Source organism: Salmo trutta, chromosome 12, assembly GCF_901001165.1.
Source record: "Salmo trutta chromosome 12, fSalTru1.1, whole genome shotgun sequence".
NCBI lineage: Eukaryota > Metazoa > Chordata > Actinopteri > Salmoniformes > Salmonidae > Salmo > Salmo trutta.
The window spans coordinates 39,197,429-39,215,857 of NC_042968.1; the positions used below are offsets into that span (position 1 = coordinate 39,197,429).

General features: G+C 40.6%; 2 protein-coding genes across 4 annotated transcripts in view; one reads left to right on the top strand and one right to left on the bottom strand.

Annotated features, from left to right (window-relative positions):
* LOC115203524 (coronin-2B) overlaps positions 1-10,259 on the top strand; it is a 104,318-nt gene extending 94,059 nt beyond the window's left edge. For both annotated transcript variants that reach the window (XM_029768286.1, XM_029768287.1), the window contains exons 5-12: positions 1,058-1,222; positions 3,188-3,304; positions 3,592-3,696; positions 4,032-4,128; positions 6,263-6,375; positions 6,638-6,728; positions 7,054-7,193; positions 7,998-10,259. In XM_029768286.1, the coding sequence (XP_029624146.1) occupies positions 1,058-1,222; positions 3,188-3,304; positions 3,592-3,696; positions 4,032-4,128; positions 6,263-6,375; positions 6,638-6,728; positions 7,054-7,193; positions 7,998-8,138 (969 nt within the window). In that variant the 3' untranslated portion in view covers positions 8,139-10,259. The remainder of the gene's footprint in view (positions 1-1,057; positions 1,223-3,187; positions 3,305-3,591; positions 3,697-4,031; positions 4,129-6,262; positions 6,376-6,637; positions 6,729-7,053; positions 7,194-7,997) is intronic.
* Positions 10,260-10,545: 286 nt separating this feature from the next.
* Positions 10,546-15,999, bottom strand: LOC115203525 (acidic leucine-rich nuclear phosphoprotein 32 family member A). Of its 2 annotated transcripts, none has more exons than XM_029768289.1 (7): positions 15,787-15,999; positions 13,415-13,564; positions 13,148-13,270; positions 12,640-12,835; positions 12,237-12,349; positions 11,908-11,956; positions 10,546-11,747 (listed from the first exon to the last, which is right to left on the bottom strand). In XM_029768289.1, exons 1-7 carry the CDS (start codon positions 15,838-15,840, stop codon positions 11,683-11,685), a joined length of 750 nt encoding a protein of 249 aa, XP_029624149.1. In that variant the 5' UTR covers positions 15,841-15,999; the 3' UTR covers positions 10,546-11,682. The 2 variants fall into 2 exon arrangements, with proteins under 2 accessions (XP_029624149.1, XP_029624148.1); XM_029768288.1 differs by having other exon boundaries at positions 10,546-11,750; positions 15,787-15,998.
* Between the last annotated feature and the right edge of the window lie 2,430 nt (positions 16,000-18,429).

Below are 18,429 nucleotides of genomic sequence, written 5' to 3' on the forward strand. Positions count from 1 at the left end.
GATCACTGGCTATGACTGTAAGGTATCATCACAAATCACTGGCTATGACTGTAAGGTATCATCACAGATCACTGGCTACGACTGTAAGGTATCATCACAAATGACTGGCAATGACTGTAAGGTATCATCACAAATCACTGGCTATGACTGTAAGGTATCATCACAGATCACTGGCTATGACTGTAAGGTATCATCACAGATCACTGGCTATGACTGTAAGGTATCATCACAGATCACTGGCTATGACTGTAAGGTATCATCACAGATCACTGGCTACGACTGTAAGGTATCATCACAGATCACTAGCTATGGCTGTAAGGTATCATCACAGATCACTGGCTATGACTGTAAGGTATCATCACAAATCACTGGCTATGACTGTAAGGTATCATCACAGATCACTGGCTATGACTGTAAGGTATCATCACAGATCACTGGCTATGACTGTAAGGTATCATCACAGATCACTAGCTATGACTGTAAGGTATCATCACAGATCACTGGCTACGACTGTAAGGTATCATCACAAATCACTGGCTATGACTGTAAGGTATCATCACAGATCACTGGCTATGACTGTAAGGTATCATCACAGATCACTGGCTATGACTGTAAGGTATCATCACTGATCACTGGCTATGACTATAAGGTATCATCACAGATCACTGGCTATGACTATAAGGTATCATCACAGATCACTGGCTATGACTGTAAGGTATCATCACAGATCACTGGCTATGACTATAAGGTATCATCACAGATCACTGGCTATGACTGTAAGGTATCATCACAGATCACTGGCTATGACTGTAAGGTATCATCACAGATCACTGGCTATGACTGTAAGGTATACACAACAGGGTCATATTCATTGGCGCACACCGTAGCACAACGTAACAAAACTGTTTGTAATAGTACAAACAAAAATAAAATGTGTTTTTATTGGAGTTCAGGGGTAGTCTTTCCTCATTTCACTCCCTTTTCTTCAAAGATCAGATCTGATCTAAGATAAGATCAGATCTGACAGTTGATATGATTCCCTGCCCGTCCCATCCAGATCCTGATCTGGAACCTGGAGATAGGTGAGCCGGTGAAGATGATCGACTGTCACTCTGACGTCATCGTGTGTATGTCCTTCAACACAGACGGCAGCCTGCTGGCCACCAGCTGTAAGGACAAGAAGCTGCGTGTCATCGAGCCCCGCTCCGGGAGAGTCTTACAGGTCAGTCTTACAGCGGGCAGAGAAAGTTTCACTATTTACCTCCTTTACAGAGACAAGGTTTCACTATTTACCTCCTTCACAGAGACAAGGTTTCACTATTTACTTCCTTTACATAGACAAGGTTTCACTATTTACCTCCTTTACAGAGACAAGGTTTCACTATTTAGTTCCTTTACAGAGACAAGGTTTCACTATTTACCTCCTTCACAGAGACAAGGTTTCACTATTTACCTCCTTCACAGAGACAAGGTTTCACTATTTACCTCCTTTACAGAGACAAGGTTTCATTATTTACTTTGTTTACAGAGACAAAATTTCACTATTTACTTTGTTTACAGAGACAAGGTTTTACTATTTACCTCCTTTACAGAAACAAGGTTTCATTATTTACTTTGTTTACAGAGACAATGTTTCACTATTTACCTCCTTTACAGAGACAATGTTTCACTATGTATCTCCTTTACAGAGACAAGGTTTCACTATTTATCTATTTTACAGAGACAATGTTTCACTATTTACCTCCTTTACAGAGACAAGGTTTCACTATTTATCTATTTTACAGAGACAATGTTTCACTATTTACCTCCTTTACAGAAACAAGGTTTCATTATTTACTTTGTTTACAGAGACAATGTTTCACTATTTACCTCCTTTACAGAGACAAGGTTTCACTATGTATCTCCTTTACAGAGACAAGGTTTCACTATGTATCTCCTTTACAGAGACAAGGTTTCACTATGTATCTCCTTTACAGAGACAAGGTTTCACTATTTATCTCCTTTACAGAGACAAGGTTTCACTATTTACCTCCTTTACAGAGACAATGTTTCACTATTTACCTCCTTTACAGAGACAAGGTTTCACTATTTATCTATTTTACAGAGACAAGGTTTCACTATTTACCTCCTTTACAGAGACAAGGTTTCACTATGTATCTCCTTTACAGAGTGCATCTAAATGAGTGAATATAATGCCCCATTATAGAAGAGTCTGTGTGATTGTTCCCCACATTTAGAGTGAATATAATGCCCCATTACAGTAGAGTCTTTGTGTGATTGTTCCCCACATTTAGAGTGAATATAATGCCCCATTACAGTAGACTCTGTGTGATTGTTCCCCACATTTAGAGTGAATATAATGCCCCATTATAGAAGAGTCTGTGTGATTGTTCCCCACATTTAGAGTGAATATAATGCCCCATTACAGTAGACTCTGTGTGATTGTTCCCCACATTTAGAGTGAATATAATGCCCCATTACAGTAGAGTCTCTGTGTGATTGTTCCCCACATTTAGAGTGAATATAATGCCCCATTATAGAAGAGTCTGTGTGATTGTTCCCCACATTTAGAGTGAATATAATGCCCCATTATAGAAGAGTCTGTGTGATTGTTCCCCACATTTAGAGTGAATATAATGCCCCATTACAGTAGAGTCTTTGTGTGATTGTTCCCCACATTTAGAGTGAATATAATGCCCCATTACAGTAGACTCTGTGTGATTGTTCCCCACATTTAGAGTGAATATAATGCCCCATTATAGAAGAGTCTGTGTGATTGTTCCCCACATTTAGAGTGAATATAATGCCCCATTACAGTAGAGTCTCTGTGTGATTGTTCCCCACATTTAGAGTGAATATAATGCCCCGTTACAGTAGAGTCTTTGTGTGATTGTTCCCCACATTTAGAGTGAATATAATGCCCCATTACAGTAGAGTCTCTGTGTGATTGTTCCCCACATTTAGAGTGAATATAATGCCCCGTTACAGTAGAGTCTCTGTGTGATTGTTCCCCACATTTAGAGTGAATATAATGCCCCATTACAGTAGAGTCTCTGTGTGATTGTTCCCCACATTTAGAGTGAATATAATGCCCCATTATAGAAGAGTCTGTGTGATTGTTCCCCACATTTAGAGTGAGTATAATGCCCCGTTACAGTAGAGTCTTTGTGTGATTGTTCCCCACCAGCACGCCAGCTGTAAGAACCACAGGGTGAACAGAGTGGTGTTCCTGGGCAACATGAAGCGGCTGCTGACAACAGGTGTGTCCCGGTGGAACACCAGACAGATTGCACTGTGGGATCAGGTGAGGCAGCCGGGGACCCCCTGCTGAGATGTGGGACTGTATGTGTCCCCTTGGGTGTGTGTGTGTGTGTGTGTGTGTGTGTGTGTGTGTGTGTGTGTGTGTGTGTGTGCGGCTGCACTTGTGTGTATATCCTCAATTAAGGATTATGTGTGTCCTTATTAGTGTGTGTTCAGGAACAATGTCTGATCCCTGTGTGTGTGTGTGTGTGTGTGTGTGTGTGTGTGTGTGTGTGTGTGTGTGTGTGTGTGTGTGTGTGTGTGTGTGTGTGTGTGTGTGTGGTCCCACAGGAGGACCTGTCTATGCCCATGGTAGAAGAGGAAATAGACGGTCTCTCAGGGCTGCTGTTTCCTTTCTATGATGCAGACACACACATGCTGTACCTGGCAGGAAAGGTGAGCACTACCCCTTACACAACACAATGAATAGTGTGGACTCATGTAGTGGATTATTTTTTTAAAGACAAATTAGTCCTTTGATTGGTTTAGGTAGATGTGAGACGTCATTTGATAAGTTTAAGTAGATGTGAGACCATTGTGTATGCAAAACGTTAACTCGTTAACAAAAAATATTCTTAAATAGTATTTTACATTCCCTGATTCAATGATGGTATTCGCTTTCTGTTTCATCAACAACCCCCGTCAGTAACAGTGAAGGTAAAACATATATGTACATGTATTGGAAGACATCTGGGTCACATAGTAAACAAACACATCCATTCCATTCACAGGGCGATGGCAACATCCGTTACTATGAGATCACCACAGAGAAGCCCTACCTGCAGTATCTCATGGAGTTCCGCTCCCCTGCCCCACAGAAAGGCCTTGGTAAGTGACAGACTCACCAGGGACCGACCCATACAGACAGAGACCAAGGGTTTGGGTTCGTTTGCTCAGCCACATCTTAGCTTTCATTCGGTAATGTTGTTGCTTTTTTTCTGAGTGAAAAATCTATGGAAATGTCATCAATGATTTTAAAAGGTCATGTTATACAGTAATATCACTATGGTGATGTCTAAGGTAATGTTATACAGTAACATCACTATGGTGATGTCTAAGGTAATGTTATACAGTAATATCACTATGGTAATATCTAAGGTAATGTTATACAGTAACATCACTATGGTAATATCTAAGGTAATGTTATACAGTAATATCACTATGGTAATATCTAAGGTAATGTTATACAGTAATATCACTATGGTAATATCTAAGGTAATGTTATACAGTAATATCACTATGGTAATATCTAAGGTAATGTTATACAGTAATATCACTATTGTAATATCTTAGGTAATGTTATACAGTAATATCACTATGGTAATATCTAAGGTAATGTTATACAGTAATAACACTATGGTAATATCTAAGGTAATGTTATACAGTAATATCACTATGGTGATGTCTAAGGTAATGTTATACAGTAACATCACTGTGGTGATGTCTAAGGTAATGTTTTACAGTAACAGGTCTATGGGGATATCTAAGGTAATGTTATACAGTAACAGGACTATGGTGATGTCTAAGGTAATGTTATACAGTAATATCACTATGGTAATATCTAAGGTAATGTTATACAGTAACAGGACTATGGTGATGTCTAAGGTAATGTTATACAGTAATATCACTATGGTGATGTCTAAGGTAATGTTATACAGTAACATCACTGTGGTGATGTCTAAGGTAATGTTATACAGTAACAGGACTATGGTGATGTCTAAGGTAATGTTTTACAGTAACAGGACTATGGTAATGTCTAAGGTAATGTTATACAGTAACAGGACTATGGTGATGTCTAAGGTAATGTTATACAGTAATATCACTATGGTGATGTCTAAGGTAATGTTATACAGTAACAGGACTATGGGGATGTCTAAGGTAATGTTTTACAGTAACATCACTATGGTGATGTCTAAGGTAATGTTTTACAGTAACAGGACTATGGTGATGTCTAAGGTAATGTTATACAGTAACATCACTATGGTGATGTCTAAGGTAATGTTATACAGTAACATCACTATGGGGATATCTAAGGTAATGTTATACAGTAACATCACTATGGTGATGTCTAAGGTAATGTTATACAGTAACAGGACTATGGTAATATCTATGGTAATGTTATACAGTAACATCACTATGGTGATGTCTAAGGTAATGTTATACAGTAACAGGACTATGGGGATATCTAAGGCAATGTTATACAGTAACATCACTATGGTGATGTCTAAGGTAATGTTATACAGTAATATCACTATGGTAATATCTAAGGTAATGTTATACAGTAATATCACTATGGTGATATCTAAGGTAATGTTATACAGTAACAGGACTATGGTGATGTCTAAGGTAATGTTTTACAGTAACAGGACTATGGTGATGTCTAAGGTAATGTTATACAGTAACAGGTCTAAGGTAATGTTATACAGTAACATCACTATGGTGATGTCTTAGGTAATGTTATACAGTAACATCACTGTGGTGATGTCTAAGGTAATGTTATACAGTAATATCACTATGGTAATATCTAAGGTAATGTTATACAGTAATATCACTATGGTAATATCTAAGGTAATGTTTTACAGTAACAGGACTATGGTGATGTCTAAGGTAATGTTTTACAGTAACATCACTATGGTGATATCTAAGGTAATGTTTTACAGTAACAGGACTATGGTGATGTCTAAGGTAATGTTTTACAGTAACATCACTATGTTGATATCTAAGGTAATGTTATACAGTAACAGGACTATGGTGATGTCTAAGGTAATGTTATACAGTAACAGGACTATGGTGATGTCTAAGGTAATGTTATACAGTAATATCACTATGGTGATGTCTAAGGTAATGTTTTACAGTAACATCACTATGGTGATGTCTAAGGTAATGTTTTACAGTAACAGGACTATGGGGATATCTAAGGTAATGTTTTATAGTAACAAGACTATGGCGATTCCCTCCTCAGGTGTGATGCCTAAACATGGGCTGGACGTAACGGCCTGCGAGGTGTTTCGCTTCTACAAGCTGGTGACGCTGAAAGGGCTGATCGAGCCCATCTCCATGATAGTACCAAGGAGGGTCAGTGTCAGTGGGGATGCCCTTCTCCCTCTCACTTCATATAGCAGTGTTTCTCAATCCATTCCCGGAAAGACCTTAGGGTGTGTGCACATATTTGTTACAGCCCTGCACTAACACACCTCATTAATCTAATCCAGGGCAGTTGAATCAGATTGAATGTTGAATCAGTGCAGGGTTGGAACAAACATGTGCACCCTTGGGAAGAAACAGAGATCTTAAAGTATTGGAACATGCTCTCACTCTGTCTCTCCTGGTGTTGCAGTCAGAGACGTACCAGGAGGACATCTATCCAATGACGGCAGGGACCGAGCCTGCCCTCTCAGCCAATGACTGGTTGAGTGGTATCAACCGAGGTACAGTGCACGCCACATGTGTCTTTAGTTTGAATGTTCAGTACACCTTCTGATATAGTCCTAGTAGTGGGAGAGGAAATGTTTACATCAATATATAGTGTATGTGTGTAGTTGTACGTAGCACATTTTAATGAAGTTTGTGTGTGTGTGTGTGTGTGTGTGCGTGCATGGGTGTGCGTGCGTGCGTGTGCGTGTGTGCGCGCGTGGGTGTGCGTGCGTGTGTGCGTGTGTGTGTGCGTGCGTGCGTGTGTGCGTGTGTGTGTGTGTGTGTGTGTGTGTGTGTGTGTGTGTATGTGTTTGTGCGTGTGTGCATGCATGCGAGCAGACCCAGTGTTAATGTCCCTGAAGAAGGGCTACCAGAAGCCCAACCAGCTGGTGTTCAAGGCACCGGTGAAGGAAAAGAAAGGTGTGGTGGTCAACGGCATTGACCTGCTGGAAAATGTGCCACCCAGGACAGAGAATGAGGTGTGTTCATCAGATAACTGTGGATGGAGATCTGGGTGGGTGAATGGATGAATGAAAAGAAAAGGGAGAGAAGGAAGAAGGTTGGTTGGTTGGTGGGTGGTGAGTGTATTAAACACTACTTGGAATGGGGGGCAAATGCTCAAATTACTTCCTGAGCACAATTACAATTATTATCTTTGTGGACCTGATCCCTCTATTTCTGTAGTTCCTGGGGATGTTCTCCAGGACGCTATATGACCCTGATCCCTCTATTCTGTAGTTCCTGGGGATGTTCTCCAGGACGCTACATGACCCTGATCCCTCTATTCTGTAGTTCCTGGGGATGTTCTACAGGACGCTATATGACCCTGATCCCTCTATTCTGTAGTTCCTGGGGATATTCTACAGGACGCTATATGACCCTGATCCCTCTATTCTGTAGTTCCTGGGGATGTTCTCCAGGACGCTACATGACCCTGATCCCTCTATTCTGTAGATCCTGGGGATGTTCTACAGGACGCTAAATGACCCTGATCCCTCTATTCTGTAGTTCCTGGGGATGTTCTCCAGGACGCTATATGACCCTGATCCCTCTGTTCTGTAGTTCCTGGGGATGTTCTACAGGTTGCTATATGACCCTGATCCCTCTATTCTGTAGATCCTGGGGATGTTCTACAGGACGCTATATGATCCTGATCCCTCTGTTCTGTAGTTCCTGGGGATGTTCTCCAGGACGCTATATGACCCTGATCCCTCTGTTCTGTAGTTCCTGGGGATGTTCTTCAGGACGCTATATGACCCTGATCCCTCTGTTCTGTTCTGTAGCTACTGAGGATGTTCTTCAGGCAGCAGGAGGAGCTGAGAAAGCTGAAGGAGGAGCTGAACACCAAGGACGTTAAAATACGCCAGCTGGAGCTGGAACTCAACAACCTGAGGAACGTCAGCCCCGTTGGAAACAATGTCTGACCTCTGATCTCTAGCTTATGGCACCACCACCACCACGCCACGTTCAGCGTCCTCCCTCCCTTACATCGTGTATCATTTGTACTTCCTGTTGCAATTGATAATGTAATAGCCACCGGATAATGTAAATACTGATTATAATGTTTGTGTAAAGGTTTTTGTTATCGATAATGTAATCATATTGACATCACTGTTAAATCCCTCAATTGATAACATAATAACAAACTGGTAATGTAATTTATTGTTATAAGATTTTTTTTTATTCTGTTCCATTGATGTATCCTGATATCCGGTTTGGCTTCATTATGATTAGTTATTACATCATCAGTCGCAATACACCCCTCCCCCCTACTGCAGAGCACCATCAGTGTATCCCAGGGATCCTCACACCCCACCTGCCATGTCATGCCATGCCCCTCTGAGTCCACGTGGCAAAGCCTTTGTCATCGCCCAGAAATGCCACCCCCAAATCCTCCAACCTCCACCCTGCCATCACCAGAGACTACCCTGGGGAAAGAGATTGACTTCCCCCTTCTCCCCCAATCCTCCCCCATGGTCTACCCACTGCAAACCAACTCACAGCAAAGCTGCAACATCTCAACCTCCCAATGGAAGTCTTCTACTAGTTCCAACTACTGTGGATGAGTTTTACAGGGACATGAATGTGGATGAGTTTTACAGGGACATGAATGAGGATGAGTTTTACAGGGACATGAATGAGGATGATGAGTTTTACAGGGACATGAATGAGGATGAGTTTTACAGGGACATGAATGAGTTTGAGTTTTACAGGGACATGAATGAGGATGATGAGTTTTACAGGGACATGAATGAGGTGTATTTCAAGACAGTTTTTTTTCTTCATCTCTCCTAAGAATGTGTTGTCTGTAAAAAGCTGCAGCTCTGGCTCAGACTGGCATACAGCAACCCAAATGTAGTCTTAACGGGCAGTTTGTCTGTCGCCTCAGTCATTATCTTTAGGAGAGGTTTTGTTGGAAAATGTATTATTGTTACTATTTATTTGTTATATTTGATGTTTTTAGCTAACTCTTTATGCAGAACATTCATCTCATGTCTTTGGGAGAAATCGTGGTCATGAAAATGATAGCTGACACACTTGTGATTGAATTATGTTTTCACACAGATGGTGGCAATTTGGCTGAGACCGTATACTCAAAAATATCCAGTATTTTCTTGATTGAATCGATACAATACTAAATCTGGTAAATTGGAATATTAGTTAACATGAAATTAGGTTATGTATGTAAAACAGTACATCAAACCGAAAAATTAATACAATATTTGTCTTTATACCTTTCAGCTATGAATATTCTATTTAAGAAAGTTACCAACATTGTTAATCTGTGGTATTCCACATGATCCATTCCACTCAAGTTAAGACTGAGATTTCCTGTAGTTCTGGTTACTTATACTTTACCTCTACAGAGGAATCATTAATTGTACCATTGTCATAATATTGTCATAATCGGTAACATACTCTGCAGGGGTTGACTGACTAAATGAATGAAACAGCAATATTACTTACACAAGGTAATTATTTACATCTTTAACCCTAACATATACCTTGTAAAGACCCCCCCCCCCCTCAAATGTTATACTGTAATAGTGTGTCCTTATCCAATGAAGACACCAAGCAAACAAATGTAGGTACAGTAGCGTGGTTGCCAGGTGTTACATTTTGCTTTAGCCAACTCCTCTGGCATTCGTTGTCATGCCATATGGACATTGGAGAAGTTGCCTTAAGCTCTTACAGGTGTGGGTGGCTAGCACCAGACTATAGGCACAGCACCCTGTGGGCATCTAGTCTGGCAACAGTGAAGGTGAACATGGTGGATGAGGTCAGGTCAGCCCGTAGAGAATGACAGAGGTCTCAAGTGGCCAAAGGAGGGGATTCACAGTGTTGCACTGTGAAGATGCAGCAGTATGCAAGGTGAGTGAACAGCGCTGCAGTATTGTTTTGAATGGGAGGATAACTAACCATTTGGTGGAGATGATGATGATGATGGCCTATAGGTGTAGTAAATACTGATCGACGACCATCTAAATGCCTAATTGTACTATGTGCTGATGAAACTGCAGAATGACAATTCTCTCAGAAAGACAGAACATTGTACTGTGTCAGTTTGCCTACAATACATCCTGTTTCACCTCATTGATCCACAAGTCCCAACAACTAATATCAATTTGTTAAGTTAATGCAATGAGTGGATAAACCAGATTATTGCCTTTTAGCATGAACTACCTGGATTATCCACATGATGTCAGTAGTAAGCTACAGTACATTAGGAAGCAGGTACAACGTAGCACAAGCATCTGGATTATCAAAAATGCTGTCAACTATTAGATGACGATGTAAGCAATTCAAAAAGATCACAAACCACAACTTGTATAAAAAAAAAATATTTATTGAAGTGAAAGGGAGAAAATCAAAAGTTTGTCTCATGGTAAGGTATTAGCTTTGATGACAGTGGGTTAAACATGTAAGGGGAACATGACTGAGGTAGGCCTATCTGACCATGAACTGCCCTATGGTTTAAGAAAAGAAAATGCAAAAGGTGTTTTCTTTGCACATTGCCCAGCGGTGTATTATATAGGTGGGGAACGAATATGTACTTGAAGAGTTGGACAGCAATAACAAATTTGGATTCAGTGAGTATTTCTGTGAATATAATTTGGTGAAAATGGAAATCGTGTACCAGATTCAATTAGCCTATTTTAGGTACGGCTGCACAGATATTCAATATCTTACTACAGTTCATCGTTACAATTAATTAAGTGTAAATGTCTGCCATTATCAAAGAGTAATAGAAAAAAAATAGATTTGGTCAGTATTTACAAATAACACGTAATTTCCGAACTATCAAAGCTAGGGGTTAAGGAGAAACATTCTGACAAGGGCAGACATTCTTTACTATGCTTAAAAAGATGCCCTGTATACAGGCCATTCTATGAATGTTTAAACACCCTTTCCATGATGAAAACAGCGCATATAATGATATACGGATGACACCACAAAACGCTTCATGTACACAAAGAAAAAGACACTGAATAAGAAAAGGGTATAGGAAACTGTCATACTTGAAATCCAGTAGTCGACTTTAAAATCTATTTCAGACATGCATTTCTAAAAGTTTTTTTGGTAGCTTGTCTCTTTAAATACATAAATCATCATCAGAAATCTGTATACACAGAAGCTATCAATATCACAGAGAAAACAAAACCTTTACAAAGGTTAGAGCTAATAATATTGGACTTTTACAAAATGTTCTCTTCTGCCCTTCCAATGGTTTGCAGGGGACAGATATGAGTAGAATACAAGGAATCAAAAAGTACCCCCAAAAAAATGTAAAGAAAAAAGAATCAAATGACAACTGTTTCCTTCCACCAACCCTTTACCCAGCTGGCCCATGACACTACCATGCCTACTGCAATATATGACAACTGACAAATACAGAGGGGTGGGGGAGACAGGGAATACAAGGTTAAAACAGTCTGATCAGAACATAGCTTGGTGGTGAGCACATCTTCAGTCGTCTTCCTCCTCCTCTGCTTCCTCGTCTAAATCCCTTTTCCTCTTCAGACCTCGCTCCTCTTCTAGGAAAACAAAAGTCAATGGTCACGTTCAACAGGAAAGCATTGAGTTTGGTTTAAGTAGACGTGTTATTTTAAAAATCAGTCCCAACATTAAAGCTACACACGATACTGTGACCATGCACATTTGGTGACAGCAGTGAGATTCCACCACACTCACCTTCATTATCCTCATCACTCTCCTTGCCGTCCAACTCCTCCTCGTCCTCCTAAGAGACAAATGCAGATCAGAATCTCCCTTGTCATGTGCCATGGGTCATATTCAAATAATGATGTCACAGTGCAGTGGTTGAGATGCACCTTGGGGGGGGGGGGGGGGCACCAGGTATTTGCTGGTTTAGCAAACATCAGCCCAGTCTGCATCACTTTAAGGTAGGTATAAGATCATTTTGTGTGGCTCTTTATTCATTTATTGTAAATCATTCAACTTATCATGCAGGCGTCGATCAAGATATAAGTATCATTGCAGCCCCATCCTCAAAGTCTCACCTCTCCACTTAGGTCCTCCTCTTCCTCTTCTTCACCTTCCTCATCGTCATCATCCTCCGCTTTTCTTGGTGGGGCGTCTTCATCCTCATCCTCATCCTCCTCCTCGTCTACCTCTGCAGTTGAAAATAGAATTAGCCTATTAAGGTGATCAAAAAATGCATAAGGGCCACTACAAAGTTACAATAGTTATAATGCAACTCATTCACTGCAGCCACTTGGTATAATACCGTTGTTACAAAAGGAAACGTTGAACAACATCATGAACATAATTACCATTAGAAAAACACAGAGGTCATGTCAGAGCTCTATGGGTTCATATCCATCTTTTAAATCACAGCCCAATCCGATTATTATTTACCAACATTTGTATATAGTATACAATAGCATGGATCTTAAATCGTACCATCACTGTCATCGTCATCGTCCAGTCCCTCCACATAGGCCTCTGCGTCCGAATCTGGCGCCTCCTTGTCGTCTTTGTCATAGCCGTCGAGGTACGTCAACTGGGGGAGGAGCTTGAACACGTTGTCTCTGTAGTCGTTGAGGTTGGTCACCTCGCAGTTGAACAAGTCTAAGCTTTTCAGGGTCTCTAATTTTTTCTGTGAAAGAAGAGAAGTCTTGATGATGAAATATGAATATTTAGGCTTCGTTTGTTTTCTTTAATACTGACTACTCCAACTAGATTAAAATATACACTATGGAGGTTTAGTTGCTAATTGTTTACCTCAAAGCTTTACATATAAGTTATGGAGGTGCATTTGATGAATGAGGTATTTTCTGGACAATGTTATGTCCATTTAGGGTTCCCTTTCAGACCCAATAGCACCTTGCGACAAGAGTTCAGTATAGTATATATATATACACACACACACACACAGAGCTACTACGTTGTCATGACACCCGCTGCATACCAGAGGTTCTATCGTGCTGAGGTCTTTAATTTTGTTGCCACTGAGGTTTAGGTGTGTGAGGTTCGGGCATTTCTCCGCCAGTACTTCCAGCCCACCTGAGATCCTGTTGTCACTGAGTTCAAGCTGAGGAGAAAATAATGCAACAACTGTATGAGCAGAGTAATCATAACAGGACATCCATAAAACAGATTTTCACTTTACTGCACAAAGTGGTAATAGCATGGCAACAATAATACTTTGTTACATTTTTTTTTATAGAAAACCGACTTTTTTCAGCTTGTTCAGCTTCGGCAAGTTGGAGACCGACGTCAGCCCAACGTTGATTGTGCTTAGAAATTCCAACTCTTTAAATTCATCTGTGAGGCCCTCAATTTTGCCTTCGTTTGAGCGACAGTTATCAAGCACCAGCTCTTTCACCTGGAAAACAAGAGGAATAGGAAATGTAAAGTGATTCTTTACTCCAAATCTATAACTATAGTATGCCTGTCAGTCCATTTGAGGGAGGGCATATCTGACACCAGAGGAGGCTGGTGGTAGGAGGTATAGGAGGACGGGCTCATTGGAATGGCCGGAACGGAACGCTATCAAACACATGGAATCCACATGTTTGACTTGGTTCCATTTATTCCATTCCAATGAGCCCGTCCTGTTATAGCTCCTCCCACCAGCCTCCTCTGACACTGGTCTGGTGCAGAAAATGTTACATAACAGATGGTGTGTTGCTTGGGATTTAATGAATTGATCATTTATTAAACATATTCTTCAGAATCTGGGTGGTAGTTTCAGGTAACTTGTTGTTCCACGGATCACTATTTTGTAAATACATAAAGTTGATTTCTAACAGGAAAGTACATGTAGTAATACATACACATTTAGATTGAACTCACATTAAACATATCTGATGATTATGACAGTACCCAGCTTGTACACTCCTCTGTAATTCCCACGTTTTGGGGACAGAATGCAGACTAATGTTTTGCACAGGACCAGGATTCTCATTAGTGTATGTAGAGGACAAAGACCAATATTAAGATTTTCTAATTGGTGGTGCTGCTTCTTCTTGTATTGCATTGTCGTAGTCCCACAAATTAACCCAACCAGCTCATAGGCAAAACACAGACACCTCTGGTATATTAAATTTGGCATGAAAACAACTTCTGTTCACGGTTGAAATGAACATTATGCTGAGTGGACACCATTGGCATTATATTATACCCTGGATTAGACCATCTGTGCTGCTGGTGAGAGCCAAATCCGCAAATTATGCACGTATTACGCACGTAACAAATTCGACTAAATAAGGGGTAAACTACGCACAATGATCGACGTGTGGGTGTATTTGTCGATTTTCTTTGCTCTAAAAGCGAAAACAACCTGCTACGAGTCGTGCAATGGGTCATCAAGCGAGTAGGAGGGGCTGCCGATTAGAAGTTGGCAGCAGGCGCAAGAAAACCAATCGTTACATTATGGCTTACTCATAAAGAGTTGACGATTTGGATTGTAGCCTACTGCAATATGTTTAAAGGTATGAAGGAAAAAGTTGTTATCGTTCGTGTTAAATGAACGCACAGCAATGTACACGGTATCTTCGATAGAAACCGTTGCCTTTGTTTCTCGGTAAAATGGCGGCTTGTCCTAGATCTTGAAACTGGAGCACCGCAGCCCGAAATTGCCTGTCGGTTTTTATGTGCTTAGCTTGACAGAAAATTATTCGTATTGTTTGATACTGAAACCAGGGTCAAACTCATCGTTTTTCAACTGGGAATCCAAGCATGCGTATAGCCTATGCAACCAAACGAGCCATAATGTAAAATATTGTAACATGTTTTTTTTAAATTTTTATTCGGCAACAGTCTGATATTCTCTGAATGTGCACCTTGTTTAGAATATGAGCCGAGATAGATGTTTCTTCACACGTGATAACCTGCACTAAAATCCTAGGACGGACAAAACCTTTTCATTGCGGTTTTAAATTAGTTGTGTAGGCTATGCACTTAACGTTACTAATACCTAGGCTATTATAACACATACAAAAAGTAGGCCTAGCCTACCATGCACGGTAAATATAGCCGACCCAACGAACGATACACGTCTATTTATCTTTGGATAAACAATCCGTAGACAGACCATTGATCGGTTACCAAACCATTTCTAATAGGTATAGCCTGTGCTGCGTAATAAGTTGTGAGCGAGCAATCGCCAGGGTACAAAAATCAAGGACATTTTGTAGCCTATGCATGCGCTAAAATAGTAACGTTAATTGTATGAGAACTGACAATGAATTAGCTGAAAAGAGGCTATGAATGCGCCTTGTTGATGGGAAGGAAAAGGGCGCGTTCAGGACTACAAAGTTACCATCAGGCAATATGGCTCACGCTTGCCTTTTAAATACAGATATGAAAATGAGGTGTATTGGTGCATTCTCACCAACTGCACTTTCAGACATGCTACCTTCTAATCGTTTTAAGTTGGCTACGAAGTCTAGAGCGGCAATTACGGTGATAAATATCAGCAACAATGTAACACGAACTGCTCCGGTAATGGCAACATTGCTAACTCGCGAAAAAACTTTGTAACCCTTTGCATATCACACTATCATTAAAACAATTGCAAACAATACGATCTCAACGTTAGCTTACATCAGATGGCGTGCGATTCCGCAATTCTAGATGAATTCTTTTCTTCATATCCATCTTGAGAAAACCAGTCCACCGATTTTCTAAACCAAGTATACAGACGTAAAAGTATTTTTTACTGAAATTGCAACTACTACTCCTTGAACAGACTGCTGTTGTTCATTCAAACTTGATCTCCTCGGTAGGCGGGAATGTGAGTTGGGATTGTCGTCACCATTGACCAATTACAATCGCCAACAAAAAGGGGGACAGGATTTACAAAATATCACCCACCAATAAAAGGCGATTATAAAATTGGGTGGGGTTTTCTACACAATGTTTGGTTGTATGTTCAGTATTTAAGTTGACATCCAAAGTATGTGCACATCAACATTGAACTCTGTCCATCAGGATTTACTTAGCACACAACTAAATAATGAAATTTGGCTTAACAGTGAATATTCTCCTTAGCAATTGATTTTGATATTGTCAAAATGTTGCCTTAATTTTGAAGTAGGCTATGGACACCTTCAATGATGGGCTAATTACGCACGCAGGTGCGGTGCTTACAACCTTTCAATCGACGTTTTTGACGTCTTCTTCATTTTATCATTGTGTCGGCGAGTCTGCTGCCAACATCATTTTGGCATTGGGCCTTGGCCACAACATCATAATTATATAAGTACGCCTGTATGCACTTCACCCTTGGAAAACTCAAAGCGCAGTTTCCCAACACATGCTAATGAAGAACGAGCAGCATGCAACTGCGGCACATCTGGTGACATGTAAGCCTAGCCATAGTGGTTATGCATGGCCAAACTCCTGTTTTTTATATCCAAGAATGTGTGGAATGCAGGATTGTTGCCACCAAAATTTATTGACACCGAAACCACTCACACATTATAAAGTGGTCGCATCAGAGACCCCCATTGCCGCCATTACATGTGCACGGTTGAAACAATGGTCTCGCCACATATCCCAACCAGCTACGCAATTGTGTAGGTAGGCTACAATAGGCTACATTGACTTCCGCATCTCTTATGAACCAACAATCATGCATTGGTGATGGAGAAAAACAAGGTCACCTGACTTGGCTACGCCGGCGCCATCTTGCCAGCAAAATGCAATACAGTGAAATGTAATTTATTGATGATTAAAACGAACAAAAATCATTAACATTACCTATCATTGAGGTCAGTTCTGTATGGCGCTCCGACATTGCTTTAAAAAGCATGGAAAACGTAAAGCTTTGCGCGCTACTAATTGTTTTTTCTCAAATGCACCGACTTTGCTGGCTTGAGAGAACACATTTCATGAGAATCTGTCGCTCATGTCATGTACATTTCAGGTAATTTCGTTCTCGACAGTCTTCTTCCACTTTCCTGGCCAGTTTCCGCACCGTGCCTGCAGGATCATTTGGAACCATTTTTGGGTATTGCTGTTTGTCGCATTTGCCAGCACCATATTTCCGCTGGGTGTGTCCCTCTGACTATATGCCCTTGTTCTGCCTTGAATGTGAGAAGAGAACTGCATACTGCGTGTTTCTTGTGCGCAGAGCTGTTTTCCACGTCGCTCGACCTTTCCCGCAACCATCTCTCCCTCCCTTGCTCCGAATCGAGCTCAAACTCAAACATTTCCGCTTGAGACTAGGGAGATAGCAACCAGGTAACTACCAGGTCAGGTTGCTCTGATGATGTGTACATTTGTAGCAACATCGTATTATTATCATGCCGTTTCATAGTAGGCTACTTTTGTAAATGCATTACAAAAAAGCCTACTTGCCTATGAAGAGGAGTGGCCGGTTTTGGTTACACAAGAGGAATATGTTGCTTAATATAGTGGCCACTTATGTAGCTAAACTGTAGCCAAACATTCTAAATTCTAGGCTTATATTACTAAACAGTATAACTCCAGTAGGCTACTTTGTAGGAATTACCTTGTTACTACACAGGGATACGACAATTGGAGGAAATGTAAAGTGCATTCACAGGCATACATAATGTAGCCTGTATGCTATCTTTAAGGGCACTCCCATCTATTTTGGTTTGAACTGAAACAACGTTACAGGAGTAGCCCCCTGGCACAAAATGAATACAGGTTGAATGGTGGCCTAGAGTTAACAAATTAACATTTACGAGTACTACGTGTGTATGAATGAGATGCCACTTCCCAAACGTAATGTTAAATCCCAAAGGCCCAGATACATTCCAGTCCTTCCTCCTACCTAGAAGGTAATATAACTGTGTGATGTGGTCGTTTTGATTAAAGTTGATTCAGGACCTACACAAAGACAGTTTTGCAGCCTATAGGCCTATACTAAGAGCTTGGGATATTTCGTTTTTACATCGGCCTAGTTGTCATGTTGCAACTAGCTTGACTAGATACCTTTTGCTTCAATAAGCCTATCAAAAAAAGTTAATGTATTCACATTTTGTTGAGTTCATTTAGGCTGTTCAGTCACAGCTGCACAGCTCCACACCATTGCCATCTAGTGGTGGATACAGTGCCTTGCCTACTTTATTTCTAAGTATGTAGCAGACAGGCAGCATGATGTAATTATTATAGATCAGCAGGGTATGAGATTTCTTATATAAGAGCTGGAAACACCAGAAGGAAATGTGCCAGCCCAGTATGGCTGCAAGAGCACAACTTGAAATTGTTGGGGGT